General features: G+C 40.1%; 1 protein-coding gene across 1 annotated transcript in view; it reads left to right on the top strand.

The window, feature by feature from the left end:
- Positions 1 to 236: 236 nt before the first annotated feature.
- Positions 237 to 26,964, top strand: part of LOC126262313 (uncharacterized) — an 84,370-nt gene continuing 57,642 nt past the window's right edge. Inside the window, exons 1-4 of the mRNA XM_049958864.1 lie at positions 237 to 539; positions 3,849 to 3,965; positions 10,684 to 10,895; positions 15,891 to 16,139. Coding sequence (XP_049814821.1) covers positions 3,908 to 3,965; positions 10,684 to 10,895; positions 15,891 to 16,139 — 519 coding nt within the window. The 5' untranslated portion in view covers positions 237 to 539; positions 3,849 to 3,907. The remainder of the gene's footprint in view (positions 540 to 3,848; positions 3,966 to 10,683; positions 10,896 to 15,890; positions 16,140 to 26,964) is intronic.

A 26,964-nucleotide genomic window follows, 5' to 3' on the forward strand; every position in this document is an offset into this window, starting at 1 on the left:
AATTATTAAAGGGTGTAAGCTTGTTCAATATATATAATATCTTTATCCTCTCGGTATTCTTTATTGACTTGTCCTATATCAGTACAAAACGTCACAAGACCAAAATTAAGTAAATAAAGAACATACATATACAACTTCTATGGTAGAATCCAACGTCGTTAATTTAAACTCGTTGGTAGTATCTGTGCCAAATATCACATATCTTTGACTTGTTTTTGTTTTGGGCTGGTGTTGTTGGACGGACACTAGTAGACAGTAGTAGAGGCGCAGAGTTCTGATTGCAGTCTGTAGGAAATTATGTATATGGCACCTAGAATTATAGAATAATGTAACTATTCCCATTTGATGTACAACGAGCTTCAAGACGAATGTTTCAGGTTAATGACAAGAGATCGAAATAATGCCGTACGGTCTTTCAAAGAAATATTCTCATTGACCAGTGAACCGAATCCTGAACAGACTTAGGAATTGCATATTTAAATGTTACAGATGTATTCCGTTTTGTTCAGTATGCAACAGTCCTGAAGTGTTGAAAACTGGTAAGCTGTAGTTTCATTACTGCTGTGATATTTTACACAGAAACGAAACTGACACTTTTATGAATGTTACGGCAGGGCTCTTAAAGAGGAGTTGTATGTATGTGTAGAGTTCTACTAACCCGAATTTCTCGAAGTTTAATATCATGGGTATTACGCTACACGTATGTAGATCATAGCATCTGTCTGCCTTATATCTTTACGCTAATGTCCAGAAATTTATGCTGGGTCCCTCTAACTCCTTGCTGATCTTTAATTAGTATTCCACTGATTCGTAGCTTTACAGATTTGTGCAGTTGTCTATTGGAATCACATATTTGTGGAAAATATGAACCAGAGGCGCACTAATATCAGCAAGGAGTTAGAGAGATCCTGCAAAAATTTCCTGGACATTAGCGTAAACATAGAATACAGCAATCATAAATTTAAAATTACCGAAGAGACTCCTTTGCTGATACATTTATCGCAGTTTCTCCCAACATTCTACAGCCTATAACAAGCAACATTCTACCATATGATCGACCACCTCCTTTCTATACCCATGTGAAGGATTTGACCAGCAACTTAATACAATAGCCGCAGATAATGAATTTGATTCCCAACATCACCGACAAAATTCTAAGTTAAAAGATGAAGAAGCGAACCAGATCCCTATTTTCCCTAATAAACAAAACAGACAAACTGGAAAAGAAATTGAGCAGATTACCTTTTATAGGGAAAATGTCAAAACAGGATAATTAACATTTTGAAGGCAAATGGTTTCTCTGTGCTTTTACGTCTCTCAGACAATAGGTAGCTGATTGTTCAGTGCAAAAGACAGACAACCAGCCATCGCAAAAAGTGGGGTTTATAAGATCATATGCTGGGAGTGTCAATTTTGCTACACTGGACAGACTAGGAGTTCAGTCAGCACCAGGCTTAAAGAACATAATAGAATGTGGAGATTGAAGATGCCTGATTCAGCCTTTGCAGAAAATTTCCTTAACAAAAACCACAAATACATAATAGATGTACAGGTTTTACACATAGAGGAAATGGGGGCAAAACAGCCAGTTAGAAATCCTAGAAATTAAGAAACAGATGTGTATATCCTGACACAAACTGAGCAAACCAATTCAATTATTCACCTCTTTTAGATGATATCACAAATCCCAGATAAAGGTAGAACTTTGGGCCACAGTCCATAAGTAGATAAAAAGTTCTAGGGCGATGCATAACTTTATTCCGAGGTATATCTAGTTGTGTTAGTGTAATTGCTTAATTATAGTAAGTCTGTATGTAATTTGTCTAAAAATGGTCATTTGAGTAATTTTGCATTAACCCAAGGTTGTGCAGTAACCATAATAAAATTTGTGAAACAAGGCAAAAAAAAGACAGTGTTTGTTTAGTTAATTACCTATTCTTTTACTGATGGTGACATATCGTTCACATACAATATAAATATTAGTGTATTGGGCGTTGGGCCTTGTACTACCCCCATAGTTCACCACTTGAAAATCAGCACAGTCAAAGGCTTTTGAGATATCCAGGAATACACTACAAACTATCTTTTGTTCTTCTAATGTTCTGATTGTCATGAAGCTTGCCACTGCTGTTTTTGTAAACTTTCCTTTTCTAAATCCATGTTGTGTGTCATACAGAACACTTCGTTTTTCTATAAAACTCTGTTTTCAGTAGCCTGTTTCTATAATTCTTTGTAAGGTTGGTGCAATCGTTATAAATCTATAGTCTCCAGGATCACCCCCTTGTCACCACCTTTATAAATTGAGTCTACTTTACTCTTTTTCAGATACATTGGGAACCAACCATTCTCCTTTGTGAAGTTAAATAGGACTCTCAGGAGCTTTGCTAGATACTGTGAGCAATGTTGGATTCCTTTTTCAGATATCCTGTATATATTCCCTGTGTCTTTGTTTTGCAGTAATCTGACTAGTTTTTTAACATCTGTTTCATTTGTTGGAGATGAAAAGGCATCTTTAGGGTATGATCTGTAGAACATGATGAAAGGTTAGAAAGAAGGGGTCAAATTCTTGAAAAATGTCTCCATGTTATACACTTCATTAGTTTTTGTCTGCTTCTTGTCAGTAGTAGTGCATCTACGTCTACATGGAAACTCTTCAAATCACATTTAAGTGCCTGGCAAAGGGTGAATCGAACTACCTTTACAAGTGCGGAAAGAACGAACGTATATCTTTCCATACGAGCTCTGATTTCCCTTATTTTGTCGTGGTGATCGTTTCTCCCTCTGTAGGTCGGTGTCACCAAAATAATTTCACATTTGGAGGAGAAAGTTGGTATTGGAATTTTGTGAGAAGATTCTGTCGCAATGAAAAACGCCTTTGTTTTAATACTGTTCACCCGAAGTTCTGTATCATTCCAGTGGCACCCTCTCCCATATTTTGCGATAATACAAAAAGACGTGCTGCCCTTCTTTGAACTTTTTCGATGTACTCCATCAGTCCTATCTGGTAAGGATCCCACACTGCGCAGCAGTATTCTAAAAGAGGAGGGACAAGTATAGTGTGTGCAGTCTCCTTAGTAGATCTGTTACTTTTCTAAGTGTCCTGCCAATAAAACACAGTCTTTGGTTAGCCTCCCCCACAACATTTTCTGTGTGTTCCTTCCAGTTTAAGTTGTTCGTAATTGTAATACCTAGGTATTTAGTTCAATTTATAGCTTTTAGATTAGACTGATGTATTTTGTAACTGAAATTTAAAGAATTCCTTTTAGCACACATATGTCAATGCAAATTTTCGCACCATTCAGATATCTTTTCTAAATAGTTTTGTTATTTGTTTTGATCTTCTGATGACTTTATTAGTCGATAAACAACAGTGTCACCTGCAGTCAAGCTAAGATGGCTGCTCAGATTGTCTCCCATATCGCCGGCCGAAGTGGCCGTGCGGTTCTAGGCGCTGCAGCTGGCACCGCGAGACCGCTATGGTCGCAGGTTCGAATCCTGCCTCAGGCATGGATGTGTGTGATGTCCTTAGGTTAGTTAGGTTTAACTAGTTCTGAGTTCTAGGGGACTAATGACCTCAGAAGTTGAGTCCCATAGTGCTCAGAGCCATTTGAACCATTTTTTTGTCTCCCATATCGTTTATATACATAAGAAACAGCAAAGGGCCTATAACACTACATTGGGGAATGCCAGAAATCACTTCTGTTTTACTTGATGACTTTCCATCAATTACTACTGAAAGGTATTCAAAGTTTTTGTATGCTATTATAACATGAAGATTTTATGCCTGTAATTTTATTATATGTGACCATAACTAAGAGTTAAGTAACCACTTCAAATGTCTTTTTCAGAGTTACCACAACTGTAGTTCGGAGAAGCTAGACTTCAGTTAAAATGACACGTAAACAATATGGATACTCCTGGGAAAGTTACAAGACCAGTAGAAAGCAGATTACATGCACGTAAAGGTAATACTTCCAGCAAGTTCTGTTCCCAAGCCCACTTCACCTGATATCTGTTGTGATATCTCATACACATTTTATTTTTATTTCTTATATTTATTTCCCACTGAACTCACTGGCGTGATCTGTTTTGTGATATAGTCTTCAAGAAGTATCATCATAGAATGTTATATATAATGAGAAAATAATTTACTTGGGCCTGTGCTGTATCTTTTTCTTGTATTTTCTAGTGAAATGTCCAAAACAACTTTAAAAAACTTACTACAGATAAAATTTAAATATAGAAGGTAATAGGTCATTACTTACACCACAGAGGAATCGTGAGCTATGAGGAGAAATGGTGTTCAGTGTTAATAGTTCCTCTAGTTAGGAATTATGTTTTACAAAAACAATGAGAACAGTAGGAAAGGGAAATACTGAAATATTTAATACTGGCAACGCATTTGGTTCACAATGTTATCAAAATGGTGAGCATAAGCAACTCGTGTAAATATAAAATGACAACTGTGACATCACACATATAATAAAAATAATAATAATAATAATGATAATAATAAACACAAAACAGCACTGGTTTCCTGAAAGCGAAAATATTTGAAATTATTGGGAAACTGGGACTGAAGATTTTCTAGGCGAATTTCATTGACAAAATCTTCTTGTTACATCACAAATCAAAGAAGACATCTAGTACTGGAGGCTTCCGTTGACCCATAGCAAGCGCACTTTTGTACATCTGTGATGTGATAGCGCAGAATGGGATATATGATTGCATGGGATACAAACTTATTAAGCAGGGTAGGGGGAGATGTCACTAGGTAATAACTGTAAAAATAATATCAGGAGCACAGAGAAAATGGATTAAAGACAGAGAAACAGAGGTATGCTAATGTTCATGAAGAAGTGGAATTGGATGGATAATATCTTTCTGCAACACATTTGTGTTTGGCTCTTTCATTTCATTACTAGTTAATAAGATTAATTATGTTCTTCAAGACACTACAAGCCCTACATCTTCAACAACAAGCTATAGATATCCAGCATCAGGCTCAGTCTCAGAAAGCGTCTGTTTGTTGTTGTTGTTGTTGTTGTTGTTGTTTTTTCATTGTATCTCATTCTGTCCTTGTGTCATCTCTAAACTGAAACTGGCACAATGCTTACTACTACATTCTTTTTACCACCTTCTTCCTCTGATGCCTCTTCCATCATCTTTGTTTCCTGTCGCCGTCACAACAGGTAGGTTTCTCTCATTTTGGGGTCTGAGTGGCCTTCCTTTCCTTTTTAACCTTCCCCAACCTATCCCTCTATACTCCCTGAAGAAAGAACTTACAGTTCTGAAACCTAGGAATAGTTTTTTTAATTGTATTTATTGACAGTACAGAAATTTTACCTCTTGAAGGTAATCCAGTTACTTTAAATGCTTTGGTGTTCCAGTAGTTCACTGCCTTTTTTTATTTGTCTGTGGCAGTGTAGGTATAGTTACTGCTATCTGACAACCTATCAAGTCATCATCCCATTTTTCTGATGAGGCATGTAATTAGTGTTCTCAAGCATCTTTGCCCCAAAGGGAGCTCAGTAGCAATACTTAGATTTTGATGCCAAATTAATTATTCATAGTACTTTGCTATCAGTCTATGCAATCTTTGGGATTACAGAAGTGTCAGATTCCACCCATCTGCTTTGACCCATGATGTCATCAGTATTGTGGAAATGGCTATTCTAAGTGTCTCCATTATGGTGCCATGATGTAACTATGTACACATGCAACAAACACGAAAATACAAATAAATAAGACAATAACATCTCCCTCCAGAAATACAATCAGACTAACGGGACAACTGTGGGAGACTGGGGGTTTAAAACCTAATGATGGGGACAAGCTAAATATAATAGCAGTAAATAAAGAAATAATCTAAAAAAGAGTTGCACACCATGATCTCAAAACAAAAAATGATGAAAATTACAACATTCCACTACAGGAATCCGACAATTCCCTTGACCTGTATAGGTAAACCACATCTGATGCACCTTCAACTAAAACTACAAAAATTGGAATCGATTATTTCTCTTGACTTATATAGATCAACTGCAACTATTGATGCCAAAAGACCAACACCTGCAACTATGAAAAATAAAAGCAAAACCACACCACCTCAAAAATCCAAAAACCAAACATCCTTACATAAATTAAAACACATTCAATACACCGTAAATACACAAAACCTCACAACCCGAGAAGAATAGACAAAAAACAAACTTTGGTGTGGAATATCATCAAATGGTGTAGAACCGTCTTCATTGATGAGTCCCATTTTGAAATGAGCTCCGATGGCCAGCAAAGACGTGTCTGGAGATGCTCTGGCCAACAATGGGATACTGACCTGCCCGTCGCCTGGCATGCATCCTGACTACCAGGAGTGAAGGCCCGAGGTGCCATTTCTTTTCATAGTAGGACACCTTTGGTTGGAGAGTTTCTACCGCATGACTTCGTGCTTGCCAAACACTACTTTGGCCAATGAAGAATGTTTGGAGAATTGTGGGCAGGACCTTCACCCATCTCGGGATTTCGATGATCTAACTCATCACTTGGACAGAATTTGGCACAATATCACTTAGGAGGATATCCAGCAATTACCTCAATCAATGCCAAGCCAAATAAGAGATGGACAAATGCATGACTGACTTGCTCAATTTGTGAAGCTCTTGAATAAATCATCCATTTTTTCTGAAATTGTAATCATTTATTTGATTACGCATGTACATCACATTTACAAATTCCTGTCCCATTTGAATAATTCCTTTGTGGAGCATTGTTTTTGTATATTCTTGAACTGAATGTCACCGCAAATAGGAGGGGTGCTTTGTGTGTGTGTGTGTGTGTGTGTGTGTGTGTGTGTGTGTGTGTGTGTGTGTGTGTGTGTGTGTGTACTGTAAATATTGTGTTCAGATTTGCTATGAGGTGCATTGTTGTCATTTACAGTGTTTGCCAGCATATATGACACGCCAGGCTAAAGACTGCTCACTTTTTAAGACTATTTTTTAGGGATAAAATTTCTCACTTATTACATCTGCTGCAAAACAATTTTAACACACACGTGCACGTTCATCAAATATCTAGGCAATATAAGTAGAGAAAGGTGCTTACCTTTTAATTTTTCTCCTCAGATCTGCAAAACTCATCCTCAGGGCTGAAGGAAGAAATACTTGAAGCCGCCATGTCAGACTTTGAATCCTCATACAATATCCTCTGCACCATCCAGTGCATTACTGATTCCATACATTATAAACAATTTAATCACTGTTTCAGTTTTTAAATAGTTCCCTGATGTTTTCACCCTCCCCCAAACTAGAGAAATACTAGGTCTCTTCCTCCTCGCTGACAGTGTAGTTTCAAAATCTGAAGATTGCACCCATCTGTTCCACTTCGTCCTTCATAAGTCCCTTAAATGCTCTGTAGATACATACATCTAATAGCTGAAGTAAACTAGTTACCCCCCCCCCCCCCGCCCCCCTGGAATTACAACTAACAGTCTTCAATTCATTCTGTCTGTTGTTAATGTCTTCTGTTCTGTGAGAACGAAACTGATCTATACTAACAGGACAGGCTTCTTCAGCAGGCTCCATGTTGCGTAGACCAAATTGTATCTATACACAACCTCATTTTTCGTCCATCCATCTTCCCTTTATTTTGTACATGGACAAATAATTCTTTTGGCAATTGTTCCTCAGGAACTGTCACTTGATACAAATCTAGCAGGATAAAATGGCTTTGCAGTGACTCCTTTCATACCCTGAAGTTTTGACATTAACACTTTTTGTGTCCTCGGATTCCACAGGTATATTAGAAGGCACATCAGAGGTTAGCAAAGTCTCATCCATGTTTCCAGTTTGTGAAAGTAAAAACTTTTCTCTTTTCCTTGTGTTAATGACAGATCGGTGAAATTCAACAATTTGTTCTTTATATTTGACTGGTATCTTCTGTGTTTTTTTTTTTTCTCTTGGTCTACATACAAAGCCAATACCTCTTCATAAATCTTGAACACCATGATGATGATCCAGTTCTTAAAGGATGGGGCCCCTCCACGCCCGCACCAACGTGGTGACCAAACCAAAAGTTCTACTGTCACCTCCGTAAACATGTTAGTTTTTGAATCAGGCGTCACAGGATGCAAGCTGTGATGTTATCCATGCGTCTGGGTAAGATTACTCATTAACATGGTCCATCAGGAGATAGAAGTGGTCGAAAACGATTGAAGGGTAGCGGTTGTAAGGGCAGAGGAAAAAAAGTGCCAAGGCCAGCGCCAAGGGAAAAAAACCTCTGCGACAGTAGGACGGGTAGTAAGGGCAGTAGCGGCTTGCTAGCTGCGACAGAGCATGCAAGGTGAGGGAAGGTTAGCGTGAGGTATCGTGCATCGTTACCTATGTGCTGCGTGGTCGTTAGCTGGGTCTGTCCGGGTGCCGCGGCTGGGCTCGCTTGTAGTCTCCTGGGCCGGCCGCAGTGGCTTCTTCCCTGTAACATAAGAGTCCGGCGCGGCAACGCATGCGTTGCTGTTAGGCCCTCTGCTGCGCCTTGTCGTCAGTGACTTGGTGCAGCTTCATCAGGCTGGTGCAGAACGGCGGCGATCGGCTACCGTTCAGCGTCCTCCTCTACTGCACGGCGCAGGACTTCTGCACTGCAGCTTCGAGCAGCTCCGCTTGTTCAGTGAGCTGCGCCGCTTCAGCGTCGGAGAAATGCAGGCCGTTCGCTCTCGCTGTCGCGATGAGGGTCGCTCCCGCAGTCGTCGGCGTCGCCACCGGTTCCGCTGGGGCGGCGGTTGTCTTCTTTGCGCCTCTCACCTGCGGTGCTGCTGGGACAACCGCTGGGATAGGCGTGCGAATGTCCTTCTGCGAGGTCACAGGAGTGTTCGCAGGTGCGACTGCGCTGAGGCCTTGGGCGAAGACTGCACGCAGTTGCCTCAAGGCCTTTTCCTTCTCTGCAGCCATGGCGGCTGCGAAGGCAGCCCTCTCCGCCGTCATGACGGCTTTGAGGGCTGCTGTGGCCTCCTTCACGGCGGTGCCGAGTTTGAGGTCACATCTCTTCACGGGAGAGCGAGCTGCGTCCTGGCTGCCCGTTTCCGAGCGGCCATCCCCGCCCCTGGCAGGTGGATCTGCTGCTGTGCCGTCCCTCAGCTGCGCCGGGCTGTTCTGAGCCCTACGCCGTTTCCGACGTCGTCTTCTCTTCTGCTGCTGCGTCGGTGCGGCCGCGGCCGCTTCGCCGCCCCCGGCACGGTTGCGGCTTGAGAAAACTGCACAACCGCGCCAACTGGCGACGTGCAGGCCGCCACACCGGACACAAGTCGGCAGAGCGTTGCTGCCGCGGTCGCAGACGCGGCTGTCGTGCTCACCTGAGCACTTGACGCACTGCGCCGCGTTGCGGCAATACTTCGCAACATGGCCCTCGCCCTGGCACCTGAAGCACTGGGGCTGAGGGTCCATGGTGGTCGGGAGAGCCTCTGTCATAACCAGGAAGCCCAGCAACTTCCGCAAGTCGAAGATGTCGCTCCCGCCGTCGACCGTTTGCACGGTCACAGCATAGAGCGGCGCCCTCTTCCTGTTGGTCCGGTTGTGCAACCTTGCGGCTGCATTACCAAACCCGGCTCGCAGCAGCCCTTCCCGGACCGCTGCCTCATCACAGCACCAAGGTAACCCCCTGAGGAGTGCCTTGGTCGTCTTCATCCTTCCTACGGAAGGTGCCTTCTCATGCGCCGGCGGCGCGTCGACGATGTGGTCGGCCACTGCAGCCTTGATCGCCCTGTGGTCGGCCACGTTTGCGGCTCGAACGCAGATCAGCGAGTCTGTATCAACAGACTTGTAGACCACCTCGTTCCGAGCGCAATTCGTCATGGTGTCGAACAGCGCTGTCCACCCGCCTTTGCACTTGACGTACAAAGGGGGGACAGGCCGTGACTCGTCTTCTCGGGAGTTCGTTGCACGGTCGGCAGACTCAGTGAGTTGCACAACCGAAGGACCCTTCGTTGCGGCAAAGTCAGTGATTCCTTTGGTAGTAGATACTGAGTTTGCTTGATGAATGATCAGTTTCTTAGAAACTGAAGTTCCTGTTTGTCGTAAAATGCAATTATGAAGTTCTGCTTCCAGTTTTGGCCATTTAACTGTTACATGTCTTGGATTATGTTTACTGCAAGGTGCTTTCTTCAAAACGTGTTTCTGATTCTGCTAAGTTCTTGTCAGTATTTCAGTTGGAGATGGCCCTAAATGCCTTTCTGCCAACCTGGTTCCATGCTCCTTAGGATATGCAATCACTTGCACCCTAAATGCAGTTGTATAGCAATGCTATTTTTCAGCCATAGACTGCAAATATGACCACAACATAGGTACAACACAAGCGTATCTCTACATTAAACACAACAATAACTGAAGCTTGAATGAACAATATAAAAACCATCAACAGTGCGACATGTACATCCACTAAACTCTGTACAGCAGGAATGCTCAAAATTCACAAGGAAGCTAACAATGAATTGCTTCAAGCTGAAAAATAGAAATTTTGAAGAAATGGAGCTTGTAGTATTATGTTAACTTGCTACCAGCATCTAAGATGCATCCAATTTTTGAGACTATTTTTTAAGGAAAAATGTGTGTCTTATGCACTGGCAAATACAGTATATTGGTGCTAATACCGAGATTTTTTTATGTCTGCTTACTTAAACTGAGTTAATTTTTTCCACAGAAAATGATGTCACTTCAAAAACAACCAGCGTTTATGATGATATTCCAGAAAATGAGATTTCTAGTAGAGAGGCTACACGTGTGGGACAGTTACCAGCTCAAGTACATTGCTCAGACTATCTACAGCAAACTTTAAGTGATCTTATGCAGTTAAATCCTGATGATTTTGTAACACATGATCAGCTGCGACAATTTTCTCATCATGTGCCACAGGTCTGTTCCATATCTAACATAATTTTTCAAATTCTTACAAGCAAAGGTTGACATATAAGTAAACTTAAGTTGAAGATTGCATTGTGTACTAGTCCTAACTTTGGTTTGACTGCCAGTGCTTCATTCCTGTTCAAGGTGGCAACTCATTTACACATGAACAGTATAAGCAGTTTCTCATCAGCACAGGTTCCTTAAGAGCTCATCAGAGTATTCAACAGAAGTACCCAGCAAACAAAATTTTCTGGAACACGATTTCTTATTACAATGACATGGACAGAATACATTGTTTGTTGGGTACCAGGCAGCAATAATGGCGAACAAGCTAATCTGGCAGCCAGAGGCACTGATGTAGACCCTCTCAGTGATACAGTGGTATGCTTTTACCTCATGGCATAGGAGAATCATCAAGGCTCAATAGGATAGTGTCTGGAGATGTAGAGAAATAAGCTGTGCTGCATGATGACAGCTTCAGGGTCATGCCAAATGTCACTCTCATTGTTCTAATGGAAATGCTTTAGCACACAGTCACCTTCATCAGGCAGGAGGCCCACCAGTTTTGATATGGCACAATGTAGCTGATTGTTTTGTGTTCTGGCAATAGGGCGACAGTTGGCATTGATAACAACGTGTCCATTATGTTTGTTTTGTGGAGAGAAGTTTTTATCATTTTATGCATTGTATAGATTTGTGCCCAAACTAGTATATTTTAATTTGAGATACAGTGGTTGGTCCATTGTGAGTGATCAACCAATCATGCCCATCTATTATTTTAGTTTTGAGTGGTTGGTCTTGCAAATTTTACTTTTAATTTTACCAAATACTCATGTTAATATTTATACTTCACTAAGCACTTTTCTTTGTATAGATATCTGTTTTTTTTCAAATCCTGAATGGCTTTTATTGTTTTATGTGAAATATATTCAAAAGTAGAACAGTGGAAATTCCAGGTAAGAATATCAATGTAGGAAAAGACAAATTGCTACTTACTGTAAAGAAGGCACATTAATTTGCAGACAGATACAATTAAAAGACACTAACATATAGCTTTCGACCACAGCTTTCATCAGCAAAAAAGAAACACACACAATTCATACACAGAAGCAAGCACACCTCTTACACACATGACCACCAACTGCAGCATCTCGGGCTGGAATGCAGCTATCGTGTGGGATGCAAGCAGCAATCTCGGGGGAGTGGAAGGGATAGTAGTGTACGGGTGAGGAGAGAAATGAATGTTGTGTGGCGGAGTGTGCAGGGTCTAGAATGCCTACAGGCAAAGTGTCATGAGGTTATTGGGCAGGGATGTGGGGAAAAAAGGAGAGGAGTGGGGAAAGACAGGCAGGTGCGTTGGCAGAGGGCGGCAAATAAACAGGATGGGAGACAAGAATGAGAATAGTCGTGTATGTTTGTGTGTGTGTGTGGGGGGGGGGGGGAGGCACACGTGCATATTGTCTGTTTTTAATGAAGGCCTTGTTGGCCAAAAGCTCACTTTCTGACAGTCTTTTTGCTGTGCCTATCTGCGACTTGGCATCTCTACTATATGGTGAGTAGCAACTATCCTTTTCATAATATCGTTGGTACAAAGGCATAATTTTAGTTCACTCCAGTCTAAGACAGTTTTGTAAATTTATAATTCTTGTGCAGTCATATATTTTCTACAATGCCTTATTTATTGTTCCCATCGGAACTGTGCACACAGAGGCATTTAAGAAGTCATTTCTTCCTACAGTCCATCTGCGTGTGGGATGGAATGAATTTTCAATATTTGGGACACTGGGAAGAATCCTGTGGCATGCAACTGTTCATGGCTTACAGCATATGGATATAAATGTACAGGATGCCCAGGTTAAACATTTAACAATATTAAATGTAATTACTTGAGACATAATTGAGATATTTGTTTGTACAAGTATGGCAGCTCGAAATGTTTTTTGGGTTTACTTGCGGCAGTTGGTACCATGTGTGCATGCACGTAATGCTTTGTTCACGTAGTAGTCCTGTGGACTCTACTGTAGAAAGTGTTCCATGTGCTTTCTCTCACAAAGCTAATGTGTGTTACACTGGTACAATGTCATTTTCAGCATGAGTATGGACTGTGAACAACTGACGATGTTACCACTTGTGTAACAATCAAGAAATGAGAAAATCTGCTTTGGGAAACTGGGAGTTTGCCTTTGATATTGGGCCACCACATCAAACGCACAGTTTCAGAGGCTACTGTTGAATTAATCTCTATGTCCTTCAGCGGAGCCCTCACAAGTCAATCTGACAAGAAATTAAGCTGTTGGTTACCTCATTTGACAGTATGTGATGTTGTCCATTAAAGGTTGCACCCATGAGTGTACAAACTGCAGTTTAGTCACAAAATCAAGCCTGAGGACAAGCTGTGATGGAAGGCATTTGCAGAGACAACTCTGGCAAAAATGGATGAAGATGAGGCATTCCTTGATTTATTCTGTTTCTCAGATGAGGTCACATTTCACACTTTGGCATGGTAAACACCCACAGTTGCCTTGTATGGGGAACTGAACCCCCCCCCCCCCCTTATATAATTGTAGAGTGTAAACATGACTCTCCCAAAATAAGTGTATGGTGTGGATTTTTGAAGGACAGGGTTATAGGTCCATTCTTCATCGTGGCCAGCAGTTAATGCAAGAATGTACATAGACATGTTGGAGCTGTATGCTGTGCCACTTCTTCTCTCGTGATGTGATCTTTCAGCATGATGGCACACCATGCCATTTTGTGAACATTGTGATGGATTTGTTGGACCGTGAGTTGTCAGATCACTGGATTGGGAGAGGTAGTCCATCAAGTTGCTTGGTCCCCTAGAAACCCAGACAGTAACCCAGTTGATTTTTTTTTTTTTTTCTGCGAGGCTTTGTTAAGAATCAGGTGTACCAGATGCCAGTTTGTGATCTACCAAATCTGTGCCATCACTTATATGCAGGTATCACAAATGTTATGCCAGCAATGTTGCAAAACATGGAGAAAAGTGGAATACAGTGGTAGTGCCAGTAATGGTGTGTGTATTGAGGTGTATTGGATGTGTAAAAAAGTATCATAAGTTACCATACTGCAAATAAATACCTCACTTACTTCTCAAATTATTACATTTTATATTATTATGTGTTTAACTTTGACAGCCTATGTACGAGCTGTGGTCAACTGATCAAATGTCTTGGTAATTTCTTGGCAAGTTGAAAACTGCCTTAAACAGAGTCAAGCCAGTGGCATTTTTTGCTAGTGTTCCTTTCTTTTTTTCCATTACTTACTCTTTCTGTATTTGTCCAGTCCATTGGTGGTGGGTAAGGATAATGGATAAAGATGATGGAAACTGATTTTAGGGGAAACTGGAAGTCTCTAGTTTGAAAGTGCATGCAGGTGGCAGATGTATGATAATCTCCTTCCTGTAATTCAGATTTGGTTTGGTGTCCAGGCAGCCCTGTTCAGAATGCTGGTGGCCACCTCACACATGGATGGTCCTAGGAAATCTGAGTTAAATGCCACATTTTAAGTCCAATTGGACATCTGCACCCACATGGTCATCACGGTTAGTAATCATAAAATGAAATAATTAAATTAGCATGAATTTGGAACATAAAATGTAAGAATATTACTGGCTAGCACACATTAATGTTGGTTATTGCTCTGATTAAAACCAGGTTCCTAGATAAAGGAAAGTTCATTGAGGGCAGTACAAGTTATGTCATACTTTGCAATAGTTACACAGAAGAGAATGCCACATCTGAAGTCTTCATTTTGCAGCGAAGACCAGTTTGATGAATGAACAGTATTAATGGCTCATGAGCCTTTGCTTACCTTCTTTGTATACAAATTCATGACATTCATTTGGCTAAAGTTTAGATAAGGGGCACTGCTAGTCGTGGCCGTCTACTGTTGGAAGATTGAGAATGCATCAGTTTCACCAAGCCAGTGGGATATTTTCATGTGACCAGTGAGAGGTAGGAAAAGAGGCAGTGAATTTCTAGCACCCCCCAACCCCACCCAGCCCCTATCTTACAGGATGATGAGGATTGTAAGAACTGTTTCTACAGCTATCTAAATGTTGTTCTTGCCAAAGTGCATCAGGCAGATAAACTCTTATAACATGATGATCTATTGCTATAGTGGGAAAAGACAATCAGTTGTGGGGAAGTGCCACTAGCAAAAAAGGAATAAGAATATAAAAGAGTAAGCTTTCATGGTCAAAGGCAACTTCAATAAAATTCTTCTGGTTACGTGACAGCATTCTATGTGATGAAACTACTGATTTTTTGCCTACTGCATCAGGGTGAGCCTTACGGAGGCTGCATGCTATATTAGACAAGATGTTGGTAGTCTTATGACTTAAGATTTGGTCTCACAACCAGAAGAATTTAATCGGAAGGAAAAAAAAAAATGAGTAGGAAACATCTGTGCCACAGAATTACTGCTTCTTCGTCTTTTGCTGACCAAAGACCTCTTTATCACTAGCATCCATTTCCATGTACCTGAATGTTTCAAGACTTCATGGGTCCATCCATGTTCCAAAAGCTGATGTTTTACCTTACTACGCAATAAAAAAGTTATCATCACAGAGATTGAATGGAACAGTGATGACTGTTTGGCAGGCATCAGGCTTCTTATCACTCATCTCTAGTTTCCTGTCCATTGAAAGCGTCTTACCCATTTCATCAACCCCTGTGTTTGCAATGGGCATGTAATATTAAGAAGCAAATAAAGAGTGTTAAGATCAAATGCTTATAAGCTGCACTGTTCATCTAGCCTATAACGCTAATTGTGGCTGCTTTGAAAGAAAAAAAGTGTTCACACAGTGAAAACTGCTATCAACTACAAACCATTTCTGATAGCCATTTGTGTGTGTGTGTGTGTGTGTGTGTGTGTGTGTGTGTGTGTTTTTTTTTCCCCTCCCAGTGTTTGTATTGTTGGTGACATATGGGTGGAAGTAATTTCACTTGAAAATCACAGTCAATACTATTACTTCTGTTTTAGGACACAAATTCAGAAACAGTGGAATATGTAGTCTCTGCTAGTGATAATGTGGAATCTAATCTAAGAGAGACTGCAGATGCTTCCTACAGTAACAGTAATTCTCAGCCTGCTGATATAACAGCAAAAAATGATGATGCTAGTGAAGTCTATTATTCACATATTTACAATTGCATTGTGAGTGATTCCTACCCAGAAGACTATTCTGAGAGCTACTACACAGCACTGAAGAAGAGAGCTGGGAATTATTGTGTGAGTAAGGACTGTATTCCTGAACTGCATGCATGTTGGATCTTTTATAAGCTCTAGTCAGTTCAGTTGTTTATAAAAACCTTAATAACTTTTGAGTAATGTTAGTGCTTCTAAGTTAGGTGTTATGATTGTAGTTACTGAAGCAAAGAACTCATAGGTTTTAAGAATTATTTCTGCCTTGTAAGTTGTAGTGTACTTTGACATTTGATGCTAGTATGTCAAACCTTCTGAGGTGGCTGGGGTATGTGGGAACATCCATCACATTCTATTCCCTCCAGTATCACACCATTCATGAGTATGGTGTATTGTAAATGTGTGATTGGTATAGTATATTATGGTAGTTTTAACTCATGCGGAAGGAAGATTTAGACTTTGACATCCCATTGACTATGAGGTCACTTAGAGATGCAGCTTGAAGCTGGGGATGGGGAAGGAAGTTGGGCATGTCCTTTATAAAGAAACCATCCTGGCATTTGTTTGGAGCTATTTATGGAAGTCATGGAAAGCATAAATCTTTTTGGTTGGCCAGTAATTTTAACCATGTCCTCCTGAATGCAAGTCCAGTGTTGTAAGCATGTTGCCACATTGCTTAGTTTCAACTCTTCCATCAGTGGACATGGTAACGATGTCACGTTGGTAGCTGTTCTCTAAAAGTCACAACAATAGCTGATGGAAAAATAATAAATTTACCCTTTGACTGCTGGAGGCGCACTATCTTCTTGGCACACTGAGGCACTGTGGCCCGCAGTGTAATCCGGCTACCTGCTCTAAGTGCCTGTTCCTTGAGCTGCCACTGGGGCCAGAGCGGCCTGCTCTCCCTCACCCGCCCTGTGCTGAATATTTCTGGAGTGACTGGGACTCGAGGTGAAGCACTGTGCCCTCTCAAGGCTGATACAGAATAAATGCTCTCACTACAGAGTTTTCTCAGATGAATTACTGCATAATCTAACTAAATCGTTAAAACTGTTTTCCATCACTAAGAATTATATCTTGCTTGTAGTTTTTTTACATGATTTTTGTAGCTTATGCTGAAAGCGACTTGATTCGTTAGATTTACCTCAATAGTTTATTGTTCTTTCTTGCATAACCATTTATAACATATGACTTTCTCTATGGGTTCCTCACTGTACTAACTCAAGAACGAATAAAATAAGCCACAGATAACAGTACATTGCTTTTGTTGTTCGAAACGTTGTATTATGTCGTTTATAGGAGAAAGTGATATACAGGTCTTCATTCATAGCACACTGCAACATCAGAATTTACTGTGAGCAATGGCAAGAACAATTATACTTCACTTCGTTAAATTAATTTTATGGTGTGTTTGGAAATTTCACATGGCCTACTATTTATTTCTGAGAATACAACAAACTGAGTTGTTCGTCATCTGCAGTCAGATTCTTTACCTGTTATAGGTACACTGTGTAAAGTGTTCCATCCAGGCACAGAGATGCAGCTGTCCATTGCAGATGGTAATCAGTGCTGTTATAATTTGGAATCGCCGGAAATGACTGACTGTCTGCCACAAATACTTTTTTCTTGTGCCATACTTTAATCATTGCACATAAGTACTCAACATATATTCCAACATTTGAAAGCTGTGAAATATGTCTCTTTTTGTAAATTTAGGAGTTTCTTTTACACTTTGTGAAGATATTTTCCATCCTTCTTTTTGATTGGGATTTCAACCAGCACTGGTGAAGTTAAAAATATATTTTATCTTGTTTTTTACTTTTTATATTTTTTTTCATTTTCAAAGTTTTTTTTCGGATAGCATTGTTGTATTTGTTCTGTACTGTGACTAGTAATTTTTTTTGTGTGGTAATTTTCAAAACAAGGTACGACACACAATGGTACCTTGCAAGTTTTATATTTGTACATGCTTTTTTGATGCACTTTCTGTTTCCAGCATCTATGCGTTAGCACAATTTTCTTGGAATGCTCACTTGTTACAATGTGTGAAAAATGCCTTCTGACAAACTGTAGAGGATTATTATCAGAACGCCTTCCGCTGCGAGCTTTTCAGTGCTCTGATGCATAAATTTGTGTAAGTTCCCTTACCAGCGACAGGTTAAACACTGCTGTCGACGTTTCGTGATGTGTTAGTGACCTGTGTAGGACATGAGTGTTTTGAACACACAGATCAAGAACGTGAAAAACGAACTTCTTATAGCACTTCATTGTTTTTCGTATACATCTGACAGAGCTAAGCAGAATATCATTACTGTCATCTGCTCCCATATTTGAGTCATAGTCTACCATGTTTTGTGGTTTCCTAATTTTCTCTCCAGTATTTCTCTTTTGCGTATCAACCCTTTCTGTGGTGCTACTAGTGAGCAACATCCACACTTCCTTTTGTCACCACTTGATAGCAAGCATTGTAGTACTGCACATAAATTGAATATCTCCTTGTTTCAGTTTCTTTTGAAGTTTTGGCAAATTGCCTGTTTTTACAGACAGTACTGCCTGCATTTGTCCCATGATTGTGAAGCCAGGAAAATAAATCTGGGCTTGAGTACCAATTATTGAGGTAGAGGACATGTTCATGTTCTAAACAGGGCATTATAGTAGCCACTATGTTACCACTTTTCTTCAAATTGTGGAACTCATTTTCTGTTGATGCCCCTGTATAAACAATGAAATCTAAGACATAGCCAGTCTTACAGTCACATAACACAAATGTTTTTATTCTGAGTCTACTCTGTTTTGATGGAATGAATTGTCTACAAGATAAGCATCCTTTGAATAATAACAAACTTTCATCAATGTAGAGTTTCTGATCTGTATTAAATGCACAATGGAAAGATGTACGAACTTTATCGACAATGTTCCTAGTTTTTAATAATCTGTCTCCTCCAGTATTGACAGAGCTGTTACTGAAATGTAACATTCTCATAAAAACAAAAAGCTGTCTTTTGACATCAGTGCACTAAAAATTGGAGTATTTAGGAGAACATCTCTGCTTCAGGATTAGCTAATTTTCAGTTTTTTCACGTGAAGCATGAGGAGACAAACAGCTATGAAACAATACATTTCTTTATATCCAGTATCTTTCCACACTGATTTTCCAGAATGCAATGATTCTGGAGTTTCTCCTTGGTGAATAAATAAAACCGGTTTGTTTTGTCGGCTATACAGGGTGTCTCACTTAACTCTGCCACCTCAGATACCTCTGGAACAACAATAGATATTCAAAAACGGTTTTCACCAACATGAACGTATGGCAGGGGCCTAGGAAACCAAATACTGTGTGAAATTTTAAAATGTAAACAAATGCTATTTTCAACACAAAATTGTGTATTTTTAGATTTACACCCCCTATTATTTTGTATGCAATCAATAGCATGATAAATCACAAAAATAATGGCATTGGTTGCATCGCAATACGTCAGTTACAGCCTGAGAAATTGCGAAGTGAAGTTGATGCTTGAAATAAATGAAACGCACAGCTAACACACATCCTGAGACTCAAGTGTGCACCTTACGCTGCCTGTGTCAGGGGCTCTCACAATGGGAAGGTATGCACAATCCACAAAAATAAACAAGTAACACGTCCAATGCAAAGTTACATTTTTTAAATTGTAAATGTGTGTTTATTCTAGCAAAATGACAACTAGAGCTACAATTAGAGATGACACACTTGAATTCACTTTGCTAAACACATTTACTAGTGCCCTGTCACACACAGAAACTGTATTGTTGTTCATTACATCCAGTATAGAAAATACACCCACATCTTGGCCAGTGAAAGTGTGTCATGTCAACATATGTTCAAAGTGCCCTCCATTTGCGTCAATACACGTTTGCAGATGGGTAATGAGAGAGTGTTGCACAGATTGTAGAGTTTCTACAGATATTTCTGCACACGCTGCAGTAATACGATGTTGCATACCCTCTACTGTCGTTGAGGGTTCTTGATACACTCTGTCTCTTACTACAACCCACGGAAAGAAGTCCAATGGCGTCAAGCTGGGGGGCCATGCTGGCCATTGCACAGTACCTCTCTGCCCCATCCACCTATTTGCAACGTCTCTGGCAACTTTTGTATTGTGTGTGGGACACCCATCACGTTAGAACCACATCGATAGACGAGTTTCCAACCCTAGATCCTCCATGAGGAGCGCTCGTGTGTGTTGAAGAAATGATGCATATCACTGTCCATTCAATGTTCCTTGGTAAAAATAGGGATCTACAATACAGTTAGCAATGATACCACACCAAACATTGACACTCCACTGTCATTGATAAGCAACTTGACGAATCCAATGGGGATTCTGCAGGAACCAGTAGTGCATGCTCCGCATATTCACATTATTTGTAAATGAAGCCTCATCCATAATCAACGTATTGCTTAGGAATACTGGATTACCTTGCAACTGCTAAAGTGCAAAACGACAGAATGAATTCAGGATTCAAAGCATTCCCATACGTTCTTGGTGCAGTGAGATATGGAACAGATGAAACTGATGCCCATGCAAGATTGTGCACGCACTACTGTGGCTTATTCCTACACCTCGTGCAATTTCTCATACACCCACCTGAGGATTGTGTGCTATGGCAGCCAGAACAGTAATTTCGTTTCCATTGCCAGTCACTGGCATTGTACGTCGACATTTTGTGGAAGCTCACCTTCCTGTTTCCGTGAGTGTCTTGCAGATGTTGCCAGTGGTTCAACTTGATGGACACCGCCGATCTGGGTAGTGTTCAGCATACATTGTCACAGCTGTGGTTGCATTTCTGTAACATTCACCATAAATTAAAACAATGCCTAGTTTTTCTTTGTTACTGAAGGCTGGCATATCGACTAGATGAATGCAATTGTAACAAGCCACAAGAAAACAGGTTTTAATGTGGCAACGTATGTGAATTACGTTACAGTATGAGAGCAGTTCAGCAGACCAGATGAGGAGACACTTGTACACTGAAGGTGTACCGTGTGCCGATACAGTTATCAGTGCAGGCAACCCCTGCTCTGAGCACAGTACTGCATGCGATGCATTACGTCATAAACTGTGACGCGGTAGCGGTAGCCACATATTTCAGAACGTATGATGTTTAGAAATGTGAAACCAAGTGTGTTACCACTAATTGTACCTTTAGCTGTCATTTCGCAACAATAAACATTATACGCAAGACATCCATCATTTTGATACCGCATTATTTGACACACACAAGTGGACCAGTTCAAGTAAGGTACAGCTCAAAAAGGGGCTAAACTATCACCCTTTTGGAGTGCCATCAATGAAATACAGGCCAATGATGTGTTGTCATACAATACCACACCATACATTAATGCTCCACTGACGTGGTACATCAATCATGTCACAATTACCGGCAGCATGAGGTGCACACTTGAGTCTCAGGACTTGCGTTAGCTGTGCGCTCCATTTATTTCAAGCATCAACTTAGCTTCATAATTTCTTGGGATGTAATTGACATATTGCGATGCAACCAACGTCATTATTTTTGTGATTTTTTTATGCTATTGATTACATATGAAATAATAGGGAGTGTCCATTTAAAAATACTCAAATTTATGTTGAAAATAGTATGTGTTTACATTTTAAAATTTTGCACAGTATTTGGTTTCCTAAGTCCCTGCTGTACATTCATGCTTGTGAAAACCGTTTGTGAATATCTATTGTTGTTCCAGAGATATTTGAGGTGGCAGAGTTAGGTGAGACTCCCATAAAAAATAACATGAAAACTGACAGAATGCTTGGCTCATTCTCTATTTTACACATGTCCCGATAATGTATCATCAAATGTGTGTGATCAACTGGCTGAAAATCATTTTCTTTCCAGTCAAATTTATCTCTTAAGACGTGATTTGTTCGTAGGCATTTCACTATCACTTTCTGCGTGTTGAGATTGAGATCAGCCAACGTCTCTTGTTGAAAAAGGAGACTGCATTGACACCCCTGCTGACTTGGACAGTTTATGACTACAGTTTTCTGATTCTGTGGAAGAGCTATCATTTTCCTCAAGATCAAGTAGTTCATCCTCATTGTCGCTCCTCATAAGAATCTCCATGATTTCTTCCTCAGGGCACCCATGACATCTTGCCATTTTCTTTGTAAAATACAGGACCCAAAGAACACTGAAATAAATTCCACTGAACAGTGAACTGTATTGTGAAGCCTAGGCTCACAACAGACAAAGAATCGGACAGCAAGCTATCGTCCAGAAAAGCGAAAAGCTACTGAGGCATGGGGCAGAAGGTCCGCTGTGTGAGTTATCTCGTCATCAGCACTCATATAGTGCTCAGGGGTCAGCAAATGGGTGCGACTTGACTTGTCAGCAGTGTTCAGGGGAAAACTGGTGGCCGGCAGGCAGTGTGACAAGTAAACTCGTCAACAACAGTCATATGATTCAAAATAGTGCCTTGCAATAACACTACTCCAATATTTTTAACTGTACTGTTTTGAGTTATACTGTGCTCTCATTTTCCTTTTTAAGATTATGATGAGATGCAACAGAATTTAATTAATTTTAAATATGGAAACTCCAGTCATCCATTAACGGTTTTAAAATTTCATTGTCAGTATTATTATGACATTATGTGTCCTCCACCAGACTGAATTGAGGGAGCAACAGAAATAGATAGAGAGGAAGAAAGTATTGGATGGACTAGATGTGGATGGAGGGGAAAGAGCAATAAGCAGCCTGTTGGTTATGTTATAACCTTACACTTTTCATACCATTTGTGGCATGTCTCAGTGTGTACTGAAATCACAGTTCCATGAGAACTAAAATCTCATCTAATTTGTGAGAGATATAGTGAAAACTTCACATAGTTTTTAAATCTGTGACTCATACAACAATTCCCTTCCTCAGCTTACCTCCTCTGATGTGCAATTCTTAATGTGTATTTTTTTTATGACCATGCTATTATCCACTATGTTCATTCTTTTAACTTTTAGATGAACATTATAGAAAAAGGAAACAAATAGTGTGAATTGAGGTCATTAGTTAGTTATATACATGCTAAACAGTGCAACACATTTTGTCTGATTTGCATCTGTCTTCTAATTGATAAATGGTGTGTCACTATCCATAATTATTTCAGAAACTAGGTTTACTCAAAATTTCAGACACTAATCACAGTTCCAGGTCATTAACACAAGTGCAGATGACGGTTTTCAACAACAGTGAAGTAATTAGAGGCACATATGAGCAACTTTAGAATGTCGTACCTTTTCTGAACTTGAACTTGCTACAGCATAATGTCTAAGCATTCAATGTGCGTTATATAATGGAGCTATTTATATATGTCACTCAACAGAATATTGTGTATGCTCTCTTCCTTATGAATTAACTCATTCTTACTCAGTCACACAATGTCCTTACAAATCTCATCACAAAGAAGAGCCTTCAGGGATGGGGAATGAACAGAAGCAGCCCATCCTGGTTTCTTGTGTAAAGTGCTGACATCAAATTATGATCGTGCAACTCTATTTAGACTGATAGCTATGGAAATTACACTTGTATTACTGTACATAAAACAGCATTTTTGAATGAAAAAAACCTCTGTTCTTGCTCTTATACTACTTACCGTATTTACTCGAATCCAAGCCGCACTTTTTTTCCGGTTTTTGTAATCCCAAAAACCGCCTGCGGCTTAGAATCGAGTGCAAAGCAAGCGGAAGTACTGAAAAATGTTGGCAGGTGCCGTCACAACTAACTTCTGCCGTCGAATATATGCAGCGCTACACAGGCATGCTTTGTAGGCACAGAGATAAATACTGGCGCCAAAACCTCGGCGTCAGTAAAAAAAAAAATTATCCAACGAAGTAAATACAAATTCCGTATTGTTCATCTTCGAATGTAGCAGAATTTCAATGTACTACGAAAATCCGACTGGCAAGACTGTTTGGGATGTTTATCAATATGGCCAACTCTACGTTCTGAATTTTTTCCTACCGGTGAGAAGAGATGGTTGCTAATAGTAACCTGATCAAATGTGAATCACATGCAGTATTCTCTTCACCATAAGAACAATACGAGTATAAACATTTTGTCATGTATTCTTTCATGTTTGCTGCTATCTCATTTAAATCCTTCTGCCTAATAAACTACGAAAATAGAGTGAGACAACAGCAAACGCGGAAGAATATACATATCGTGTCATGTTTATATTCGTATTATTCTTATGCCTAATAGTGATACAGTCAGAAACGAAGCACGGCAACTGACTAGATTTTTAAATCTAAGATGACTATAATTTCTGTGCAGAATTTGATGTACTAAAGCAGCGGCCGCAAAGATTTTCAAACGGAGAAAAATTTTCGCCTAACTTTCAATCAGAACATGTTCTATCATTCGCAGTCTATTATTTGGTTCTTGTTGATCATTATCAAAGAAAGCAGCAGTGTAAGTAACAATAAATAGCAGTCTCTTGCCATTGTTTCGCTAATGAGACGATTCCTCTCTTTTTTTTAAAAAATTGTAAGCGGCGGTTGCGCGCACAAAAGCAAGCCATGCCGCGAGCGGCGACAGGCTGTAAACACGCACTATCAGAATGCGACAAACAATGCATGACACAGTACAGTAATGCATTTTCAGCTTAGAGTGACGTAAACACCTATAACAAAGAAAACGGCACTTATCAGATCAAAGCAAAATAAGCAATCGATTCAAACCAGACGAAGCACATAAAAAAGGAAGGGTACCCGTATAAATACGGACGGAGCGCATGACGCATAGCAATGGCTACCTGGTAAAGCTTAACTGCTAAGCTTACGACTCGAACCAAACTACTGTAGCTGTATCGTCATTCATTCGACCTAAATTGTGTCTCATATTACAATGGACCAACTTTGTTTCGATTTGGAGGTGCGGCCTAAAACTTTTCTCTCCTCTTGAATTTCGAGTCTCAAATTTCAGGTGCGGCTTAGATTCGGGAATTTTTTTTTCCCCTTTATTTCGAGTCTCATTTTTCAGGTGCGGCTTAGATTCGGGTGCAGCTTAGATTAGAGTAAATACGGTAGCTCAATCAAAGCCTTTATGTGACTTAGCAGAGACCACTATCAACTGTCAGCCAAAGAAAGCATTCCAGTATAGATGGCAATCAGTACCACAAGCATTCAGTCAATTTCAGATCACTCCAGTTTCTTGCAGGGATATCACTCTTACAAGTGAACTTCTCATGGGATTGATCATATTTCAAGCAAAATTTTGAAAGGTTGTTGTTCTGAGGTAACTACTATACTCAGTCGCGCATATATTTTACAAAGTATCTTTCCAGACTAAGTACTCCATTAAGAAAGGTGGTAGGACAGATACTAAGTAATCTGTTACAGTATAACAACCTTCTCAGAAGTTTTGTAAAAGATAATATACAAGCGTGATTCAAATGAAAAACTTAAAAGTGCTATAATATTTTTAACTGTAACAGTGAACAAGAAACAGACATGTCATTAATCGACAAAGTATGTACGTATTTCACCACTTCTGAAGTGCGTAGATACCACAATGAAAGAATTCTTTTAGTCGTGCACCAGGGTTTTCACCTCTTCATCTCCTGCCTCCCATTGCTTCTTTGCCAGCACCGAACAGATAGTCACTAAGAGCAAGGTCTGGTGAATGAGGACTATGTACCAGACATTCATATTACTTTTCTGAATAATCTAAGCTGTCTTACTGGCTGTATGCAGTCGGGTGTTGTCATGCTACAGCAATATTCCTGAAATAAGAAGACCCCATTGTTTACTCCTCATTGCAGGATGAAGCTGATTTTTCAGCATGTCTGAATAAGAAGTACTGGTTAGTGTCAAACCCATATCTTTGTAGTGCGCCAAAGTTACACCATTTGCATCCCTGAAGAGAATGAGGATGATTTTTTCAGCAGACTGTGCATTATTTTTTTGTTTTGACAGTGAGCTGTGGCACCATGCTCCGCTTGACCTTTTTGTTTCTGGTTGGTGGTAGTGAGCCCACAAGCAAACGAGGCAAAAGTTTTTCACAGGCATCAATGCCTTTCGATTTGACAGTCAGTTGATGTGGCACCCATCTTGCAGACACTTTTTTGAAGTGCAGTGCATTGTGATCAGTATTCTGCACTGAACCATTACTTATCTTCAAACTTTTGACAATGTCATTAAGAATTATGCATCTGTTCTCCTTTACCAGTTCCTCTAGTAATACAATGTTCTCATCTGTCACTACATGGTAATCCTGCCCCGGTCTTGGGTCATCCGCTACAGAAGTTACACTGCTTCTAAACTTCCTACACCACTCATACACTTGAAGAGAATGACCACTACATTTCCAGCAGACAGTTGAGCATTTATTTTAGCGATGAGCTGTGGCACCGTTCCTTGATTGACTTTTTCGTTTCTGGTTGGTGATAGTGGACCAAAGTGGTGATAGTGGACCAAAGTGGTGATAGTGGACCAAAGTCTCATCACCAATTTATTGCTGTTGGTGCCTGGGTATAAAGCTTGAAATGTAAACATTTAGTAAGACAACAAAAAAATCATCAAATTCATCAGCGAATGTGATGTTATGGCTTTGGAGAAATGTTGGAAGCAGAGATAAGTATTGTATACAAGAAGACACTTAGTGTCAAATTCCAATGTTGCTTACATAATTAACACTGACTAGACTGGATGCCAGCATATAATAGGTTACTGGATTGCTAGGGTGTAATGACCATTTTGGTGAAAAACCTCAATCTCTCCAAAACTACCCACTCTTATACAGCACAGCACTGTTTCACTGTTTCAGGGAGACTGTTACCTCATGTATTTTTATGTATGCAGGAGCTTGCCACTAAATTTGGTCCACTGCCTGCTGGTACTGTAAAGAAATTAGAAGGAAACTA

The sequence above is a fragment of the Schistocerca nitens genome, chromosome 6 (assembly GCF_023898315.1).
Source record: "Schistocerca nitens isolate TAMUIC-IGC-003100 chromosome 6, iqSchNite1.1, whole genome shotgun sequence".
NCBI lineage: Eukaryota > Metazoa > Arthropoda > Insecta > Orthoptera > Acrididae > Schistocerca > Schistocerca nitens.